Below are 10,000 nucleotides of genomic sequence, written 5' to 3'. Positions count from 1 at the left end.
TATATATATATATATACACACACATATAAATTAGAAAAAACACCTTTTATCAATTCAATAATCAAAAATTAAATTATACGTGGAGGCGCAATGGCCCAGTGGTTAGAGTAGCGGACTCGCGATCGTAGGATCACGGTTTCGATTCCCAGACCGGAGCGAAAACACCTATTGAGCGAAAACACCTAAAGCTCCACGTGGCTCCGGCAGTGGGTGGTGGTGATCCCTGCTGTACTAGAATAGGCGCAGGAGTGGCTGTGTGGTAAGTAGCTTGCTTACCAACCACATGGTTCCAGGTTCAGTCCCACTGCGTGGCATCTTGGGCAAGTGTCTTCTACTATAGCCTCGGGCCGACCAATGCCTTGTGAGTGGATTTGGTAGACGGAAACTGAAAGAAGCCCGTCATATATATGTGTGTATATATATATATATATATATATATATATATATATATATATGTGTGTATGTTTATGTGTCTGTGTTTGTCCCCCTAGCATTGCTTGACAACCGATGCTGGTGTGTTTATGTCCCCATTACTTAGCGGTTCAGCAAAAGAGACCGATAGAATAAGTACTGGGCTTACAAAGAATAAGTCCCGGGGTCGATTTGCTCGACTAAAGGTGGTGCTCCAGCATGGCCACAGTCAAATGACTGAAACAAGTAAAAGAGTAAAAAGAGTATACCATTTAGAAAAATTACATATTATAGAAAGATTAAATATAAGATAAAACATATAACAATGATTAATTAATGTGCAAAACAGTAAATAAATTGTATATATATATATATATATATATATATATATAAATCTTAGTTTTCATAATTTTGCACTGTGTATTTGTGTGTGTGTGTGTATGATTGTATAAGATGTACTCTCTTTTTCCCCGCCCTCACTTCTGTTGTGGGTTCAGTCCTTTATACAACCTATACTTTTTTTTTCCAATCCTCTCAATGACCTTCCCATTTCTCTTCATTTCACATTTTTCTATTTACAGGTTTCTGTTTTCATTCCACCACATCCTTATCATCATCCTCCTCCTCCCCCTCATCATCATCATATTCAACAATAATCTCAGACCTAATTGCATTAATCTCTATCTAACATATACATAATGTTTATGTTATTTAGATGTCTCGGCATACCCTTGATAATCTTGGATTACATCAATCTCTAATTAAGCTACTTAACATCTTTCTAACCTGTCTAGATTTCATTTAATTCCTAACTCAGCTTCAGATCAGTTCAGATCCTTAACTTTCAAGTCTTTTGAATTCCAACAATATATTTCTCGCCCTGTCAACTCATTATTAGCATCAAATTTAAGATCTGTAGAATGACAGAGTCATTAGCATCAAATTTAAGATCTGTGGAATGACAGAGTCATTAGCATCAAATTTAAGATCTGTGGAATGACAGAGTCATTAGCATCAAATAAAATTCTTTACAGTATATAGTTACAGCAGACCTTTATGTTCCAAGTTCAAACCCTGCCAAATTTGGGCCTTAGTCTTGTAAGTTATAAGACAACCTCACTTGTGCCATTGGCATCAAAGAAAGCCTATTGTACACTATAAAATGGGTGCTTTAACCCTTTAGTGTTCGCATTATTCTGCCTAAATTAATCCTTTTACATCCACATTGTTTTGAACTAATCATGCATTATCTTGTAGCAATGAGATTTTGATGAGGTAGCTGTCAATTTTTAAGACGATATTGTAGGGTTGGTGTGAGAGACCAGATCTGGCCAGTTTGAACATAAAACAGGCAGAATACTTTTGGCCGGATATGGCCAGTTTAAATGCTAAAGGGTTAAGTGTTAGTGTAAGCATCCAGCTGCAGAAACCATGCCAAAGCAGATACTGGAGCACAATGCTGGCCCACAACTCGTACGATCCTATTAAACCATTCAACCCATGGAAGACAGATATTAAATAATAATGATCATCATAATCATATTCATTTTAACATACACGTAAACAGCACCAACCGATCTTAGACCCCACTCATCTGGGATGCCACATATGACACCTTCTCCAGTGGCAACTTGGTGTGTTCAGCTACCAGCCCAGGCTCCATTGCTCATCTGGCTGAGAATAGCAAACTCTCAAAGTATCAGTCACTCTCTGATCTAAGATTCAGCCTGTGGCAGTGGGGGCCTCCGGTATTCTCAGTCCCCTGACCATATCCCCCTCACTGCTATCAGAGTGAAAATGGCTATCCGCAAGTGGAAGCCTTGTGGGCCACAGTAGAGGTTCCGTTACATCTCCCTTGCTATCCTTGCTTCCTTGCTATTCCATCTTGTCTGCTGGGAACATGTGGTCTGAATTACAAGAAATCCAGAGAATGTAGGAATTTCGTAACTTACTACATGAACAATAAACTTATATTTTCTTATTGTCAGAAAAATAAAAAGGCAGATGGTTCCAGGTTCAATCCCATTGCATAGCATCTTGAACAAGTGTCTTCTACCTTAGCTTTGAGCCAACCAAACATTTGTGAGTGGATTTGGTAGACGGAAACTGAAAGAAGTCCATCAAATATATATATATATATCATCATCATCATCATCGTTTAAAGTCCGTTTTCCACGGGTTGGACGGTTTGACCGGGGTCTGGGAAGCCAGGGGCTGCACCAGGCTCCAGTCTGATCTGGCAGTGTTTCTACAGCTGGATGCCCTTCCTAACGCGAACCACTCTGTGAGTGTAGTGGGTGCTTTTTACGTGCCACCAGCACAGGTGCCAGGGGAGTCTGGCATCGGCCACGATTGGTTGGTGCTTTTAATGTGCCACCGGCACGGAAGCCAGTCCAGGCGGCGCTGGCATCAGCCACGTTCGGATGGTGCTTTTTATGTGCCACTGGCACAGAAGCCAGTCGAGGTGGTGCTGGCATCAGCCACGTTTGGATGGTGCTTTTTATGTGCCACCGGCACAGAAGCCAGTCGAGGCGGCGCTGGCATTGGCCACGTTCGGACGGTGCGTTTTATGTGCCACCAGCATAGGTATCACAACTACTATTTCCATGATGTTTATATATATATATATATATATATATATATATATATATATATATATTGAGTCATCCCCAAAATAATGTGGGTTTTTATACTTCTTTTATTTTTCAAAATTAAGATAAACAAAGTTATTTTTAAATCTAAAATATACTCTCCTTCATTGACACTGGCTTATGCTTATTGTCCAATCCCCATATACTGCATCAATATTCTTCACACTTTCCATTGTGTTGTTACCTTTATTGAACTTTTAAAGCAAAATATGCCAAATATGCTCCTTTGTCAATTCCATTATAGCTTTGATAAAATAACTGTTAAAATCGAACTGCACTCTTCAAAGCTTGCACTACGAATAAGTACAAGGTAAAATTAGTACCTGCTTTTATAGCAAGTTGATGCAGGTAGTTTATCCTGTCCTCGCTCCGACTTTTAGTTCATGCAATTGAAAAACCACATTATTTATAGGGTTACCCAATATCATATATATATATAAATGTATATATTTGTGTCTGCATTTGTCCCCCCACCATTGCTTGACAACTAATGTTGGTGTGTTTACGTCCCCTGTAACTTAGTGGTTTGGCTAAAGAGACTGATAAAATAAATAGTAGGTTTACAAAGGATAAGTCCTGGGATTGATTTCTTCGACTAAACACCCTTAAGGCGGTGCTCCAGCATAGCCACAGTCAAATGACTGAAACAAGTAAAAGAACAAGAGAATAAGAGAATAAACACTTCATCTTTTGGTGTAGATGAAATAAAATACAAGTCAAATATTGGGTTAAATTAAATTCTCTATATTCTCCCCCAAAATATGTGGCCTTTGTGCTTATTTTAGAAACAGTGTTAGTATGAAACCTGAGCAGAACTTAAATTTGTTGTCAGCCAAGTTGTTAGAGCGTTATCTAATTAAGTGAAGTGTTGATATCTTAACGAGTAAAGTCTACTCAGATATAAATATATGTGACAAAGAGGGACAATTCATTATTTCTAACACAAGTAAGTCCTGTGTCTCTTTGAATAAGTATCTTACTGGCTTGCGGTATAAGGTCTAAACATATATAAGTTGAGGTAGGTGTCTGGTTTGATCTGGGATTCTAATTCAGGGAAAGAAATCTTTTTTTTTTTAATTACAAAATATTGCTTAATGTGACATGAAACTTCTCACAGACATCTGAAACAGATAGTGAAAGGCAATCCCTCTTTCTCTCTTTCGGAGAGGCACTGAGGAGCTATACGCACAAATACACACACGGCAGTAACTTCCACCTACCGAATTCAATCACAAAGCTCCGGTCGGCTCGGGGCTATAGTAGAAGACACCTGCCCAAAGTGCCACGCAGTGGGACTGAACCCGAACCATGTAGCTAGGAAGCAAGCTCCCTAACCACACAGCCATGCCTGCGCAATGTCTGATATTATTTATCATTTACAAAGTTATGGGAGCAGCTAGCTTGCAGAATTGATAGAGTATCAGACAAAAGGCCTTGTGGTATTCCAGTCCATTTTGAGTTCAAATCCTGCTGAGATCAATTTTACCTTTCATCCTTCAGGGATTGTCATTGATACTGACTGACTCCATTAGCACCATCACCTGCTCCAAAATTGCTGGCCTTATACCTAAATTAAAAACAAATTATTTTAATGTTTATTACCAAAATTAATATTGAGAGATCCAGTTTTAAAAGATGGTTGAAATTCATTGATAGAACAATTAGAACTATTCCAGAAGTTGAATTGCTTGGAATAATTTGGTTAGTTCTTTATCTAGGTTTAATTGTAGATCTAAACTGACATCTTTTCTTGAATTAATAATGGTGGATTTTGAATTAACTTTTTAAAATTTCTTTCTTCAGATCTGTTCTGGTGACGTCCACATCCACACCAATCTCTGATAACCATGGACCAGTTTTCAGAGTTTACTGCCTACAAAAAACTACTTCAGAGGAAAAATTTTACCCTATGGATGCAATCTGCTGCTTATAATTTCACAGGAGCTCACAATATCCTCCAAGAATTTACCGAAACTTTCTATTTATTCAATAATTTTCAAGACTTTGTTCTTGTTATGTTGTACATTCCTATTTTTGCCACAGCCCTCACTGGCAACATCCTCATCATAATGTCAGTATTAAAAGATGTGTCGTGGTGCAAAGCGAGAAATTTCTTTCTGTTCAACCTGTCTGTAGCTGATCTTTGCGTCACTTTGATTTGTATGCCAATGGCTGTGGCCATGCTTATCTACCGTCTTTGGATTTATGGAGAATTTCTTTGTAAAGTTACTGCTTTTATGCAAGGTAAGCATTAAACTTTATGTTCTTGTATTTTGCTTTAGCATTTAATTCCTCAGAAATTGCTTCAGTTACCTCAGCTTATGTGAAATAAATCTTTCCAGTCCCTACGTGCACTCTCTGTCTCTTTGAATACAGCTGTTGGTACTACGAATGACAAAATGTCCATAGAGGCACAGGAGTGGCTGTGTGGTAAGTAACTTGCTAACCAACCACAGGGTTCCGGGTTCAGTCCCACTGCGTGGCATCTTGGGCAAGTGTCTTCTGCTATAGCCTGGGCCAACCAATGCCTTGTGAGTGGATTTGGTAGACGGAAACTGAAAGAAGCCTGTCGTATATATATATATATATATATATATATATATATATATATATATACGTGTGTGTGTGTGTGTCTGTGTTTGTCCCCCTAGCATTGCTTGACAACTGATGCTGGTGTGTTTACGTCCCCGTCACTTAGCGGTTTGGCAAAAGAGACCGATAGAATAAGTACTGGGCTCACAAAGAATAAGCCCTGGGGTCGATTTGCTCAACTAAAGGCGATGCTCCAGCATGGCCACAGTCAACTGACTGAAACAAGTAAACAAGTAAAAGAGTAAAAGAGAGAGAGTTTGGAGATACTTGTTCTTGGGTTGATGTGCTTGAAGCAGCTGTCCAAAATATGGCTGCTGGTCATTGTGTTGTGGTCACCAGTTATTCATGGGTTTGGCATTGTCAGCTGCTACTCTGCTACTGTCTTCTGTGTCTGGTCTGATGTCTCCTCTTCACCATTTCACATACTAAATGCTAAGCTGCCTCTCAATGCTCCCTGTGATGCATTCCATATCTCTCTGTCAAGAAGTCACAGTGTGTCAAATTTATACTGGTTGATAGGCTGAGAAGGGAGCATGTCAAAAAACGAGATTATCATTGGATGCTATTCCATAGAAAGTCATGATTGGTCAGATTTTTTTAATCATGTTTCAAGCAAATTGCAACATCAGGTGATTGCTGAATACTCCTGCTACACAGCTGAAATAACATTTTATTTCTGATTGTTTTTGTTCTTTTTTTTTTTTTTGTTCATTTATTAACCCTTTCATTACCATATTTCTGTTGAGATGCTCTGTGTTTCTTTCAATTAATTTTAAATGTAACAAAGAATTTAGTAAAATAACTTAGTTATCATTCAGCTAGTGTTAGGAACATAAATTAGGACTAAGGTTTGGTGGAAATTTTAATTCAGAACTTTTGAAAACAAGACATTTGTACTACAGGGCCAGAGGTGATTTCAGGTGGGTTGGTATCAAAATGGTTAAGACAGGAAGAACTAGCTTATGTCTTCATACTTATGTATCATTCATTTTTACATCTGTTTTAAGACTTTTGTTACCATATTTCTTTTGAGATGCTCTGTGTTTCTTTCAATTAATTTTAAATATAACAAAGAATTTAGTAAAATAACGTAGTCATCATTAAGCTAGTGTTAGGAACATAAATTGTGACTAAGGTTTGGTGGAAGATTTTAATTCAGATCTTTTGAAAACAAGACATTTGTACTACAGAGCCAGAGACAGTTTCAGGCGGGTTGGTATCAAAATGGTTAAGACAGGAAGAACTAGCAGTGGCTTAAGGTGTCTTGATACTTATATATCATTCATTTTTACATCTGTTTTAACACTTTTGTTACCATATTTCTGTTGAGATACTCTGTGTTTCTTTCAATTACTTTAAATATAACAAAGAATTTAGTAAAATAACGTAGTCATCATTAAGCTAGTGTTAAGAACATAAATTGTGACTAAGGTTTGGTGGAAGATTTTAATTCAGATCTTTTGAAAACAAGACATTTGTATTACAGAGCCAGAGGCGGTTTCAGGCGGGTTGGTATCAAAAGGGTTAAAGACTTATTCAACTGAAGAAGGCCAGGGACTGTGACATTTTGTGGGTTCTCTATGATAAATGAAACAAAAGCAAGAAGTCATTCTCAGACCAGAAACTTCACCCAGTGATTGTAACTAAGCTAATTCCACTAAGGGCATCAAAGGATCCAGGTATGGGATTGGGCTTAAATTGGAAAAATATTTAAAGTTTACTGCAGCTGTGGTCCCGGTGGCATGTAAAAAGCACCATCCGAACATGGCCGATGCCAGCGCTGCTTCGACTGGCTTCTCTGCCGGTGGCACGTAAAAAGCACTAATCCGATCGTGGCCATTGCCAGCCTCGCCTGGCACCTGTGCCGGTGGCAAGTAAAAAGCACCCGCTACACTCACGGAGTGGTTGGCGTTAGGAAGGTCATCCAGCAGTAGAAACACTGCCAGATCAGACTGGAGCCTGGTGCAGCCTTCTGGTTTCCCAGACCCCGGTCGAACCGTCCAACCCATGCTAGCATGGAGAACGGACGTTAAACAATGATGATGATGATAATCTGTGGCATGAGTGAGTAGTGTGTGTGTGCATGAATGTTTAAGTTTGTGTGTGAGAAGACAGATAGACATTACCAGTAGCACTAAGAATGACCTGTCATGTCTATCTGTCTTCTCACACACAAACTTAAACATGCACTCACATTCATGCACACACACACATTCGCACACACACACATGCATGCACACACACATACACACACACACACACACACACACACACACTGGCATGCATGCATACACAAACACACACACATTCACACACCCACACATGCATGCACACACACATACACACACACACACACACTGGCATGCATGCATGCACAAACACACACACATTTAAACACGCTCATGTGCATGCACATACATGCATGCACACACACACACACACTCACACACATACTCATATCCGCACACACTTACATACACATGCACACACACACACTCACACATGCATGCACACACACATACACTTGCAACATACACACACACATATACACACATGCACTCACAAAAATACTCACATCCACACACACACACACACACACACACTTGCATGCACACACAACACACACAACATCCACAACACACACACACACACTACCACCACCACCACCACCACCACCACCACATTGCCATGTCTATGTCCACCTCACCAAAATCCACTTCATTCAGGTCCCTCCTCTCACTCTACCTCACAGACAGACATTGTTTTCAAGAATTTCATCATCTGATGCAGTATCTGGGTGTAAGGGATTCTTTTGTTGTGATGCCTCATTAACTTTCTTTAAGGAGTGCATGGTTACCTGGCCAAGGTAATAAATTTTGATTTGTAAACCACAATGGAGACACTCAAAGATTCGTGAGGATCAATAATAAATTAATACTGTTTTATGATGTGTTGATATTAATACTAAAATTATCCTTGAAACAACCAGCAAATTATCATCATTATCATCGTTTAACGTCCGCTTTCGATGCTGGTATGGGTTGGACAGTTTGACTGAGGACTGGCAAACCAGTAGGCTGCACCAGGCTCCAATCTGATCTGGCAAGGATTCTACAGCTGGATGCCCTTCCTAATGCCAACCGTTACAAGAGTGTAGTGGGTGCTTTTTACATGCCACTAGCATGAGAGCCAGTCAGGTGGCACTGGCATCGATCACGTTCGGATGGTGCTTTTTATGTGCCATCGGCATAGGAGCCAGTCGAGGAGCACTGGCTTCAGCCATATTTGGAAGGTGCTTTTTACATGCCACCAGCATGGGAGCCATCAACCACATTCGGATGGTGCTTTTGTGTTCCAAGAAGGGAAGGTATGCATACGTAGGCTGGCTCCATTCCATGTAGAAGGCCACGGGTTATGGTCTCACTTGTCCTGCCGGGTCTTTTCGCGCACAGCACACTTCCAGAGGACTCGGTCTCTAGTCATTTCCTCAGTGAGACCTAAAGTTCGAAGGTCGTGCTTCACCACCTCGTCTCAGGTTTTCCTGGGTCTGCCTCTTCCACAGGTTCCCTCAACCGCTAGGGTGTGGCACTTTTTCACACAACTATCTTCATCCATGTGGCCTTCTACATGGGATGGAGCCAGCCTACGTATGCATACCTTCCCTTCTTGGGACACAAAACTCTACTTGTGAAGACCTGTTGAGGCAAGTGAGGATCAGAATCAAAATCGATCAAGGGAAATTGCAGATGTGTTACCAGTGCTGGTGGCATGTAAGAGAACCATCCGTTCGTGACCGTTGCCAGCGCCACCCCGACTGGCCTCGTACCGGTGGCACGTAAAAAGCACCATCCGTTCGTGTCCGTTGCCAGCTTCGCCTGGCCCCCGTGCCGGTGGCACATAAAAAGCACCATCCGTTCTTGGCCGTTTGCCAGCTCTGTCTGGCACCTGTGCAGGTGGCACGTAAAAAGCACCCACTACAATCACAGAGTGGTTGGCGTTAGGAAGGGCATCCAGCTGTAGAAACACTGCCAGATCTGACTAGGCCTGATGAAGCCTTCCGACTTCACAGACCCCAGTTGAACCGTCCAACCCATGCTAGCATGGAAAACGGACGCTAAACGATGATGATGATGATGATGATGATGATGATGATGATATATATCTGTAAAATAATCTGAAAATTATTCGCTAGCTAAGATAAAACTCCGAGTTTCGGATGCCGAGGTGGAAATCCACACTCTCGCCACATATATATATATATATATATATATATAATATATATATATATATACATACACACATACATACATATATATATATATATATAGGAAGGGCATCCAGCTGTA

General features: G+C 40.4%; 1 protein-coding gene across 2 annotated transcripts in view; it reads left to right on the top strand.

Annotated features, from left to right (window-relative positions):
* LOC115223827 (QRFP-like peptide receptor) overlaps positions 1 to 10,000 on the top strand; it is an 84,358-nt gene that overhangs the window by 38,474 nt on the left and 35,884 nt on the right. The window contains exon 2 of one of the 2 annotated variants that reach the window (XM_029794503.2): positions 4,866 to 5,306. In XM_029794503.2, coding sequence (XP_029650363.1) covers positions 4,910 to 5,306 — 397 coding nt within the window. In that variant the 5' untranslated portion in view covers positions 4,866 to 4,909. Of the gene's footprint in view, positions 1 to 4,858; positions 5,307 to 10,000 lie in introns of both variants that reach the window. The other variant, XM_036512779.1, reaches the window with a different exon arrangement.

The sequence above is a fragment of the Octopus sinensis genome, linkage group LG24, assembly GCF_006345805.1.
Source record: "Octopus sinensis linkage group LG24, ASM634580v1, whole genome shotgun sequence".
Taxonomy (NCBI): domain Eukaryota; kingdom Metazoa; phylum Mollusca; class Cephalopoda; order Octopoda; family Octopodidae; genus Octopus; species Octopus sinensis.
The sequence above is the reverse complement of the archived record's forward strand: the minus strand, read 5'-3'. Positions and strand labels throughout refer to the sequence as shown.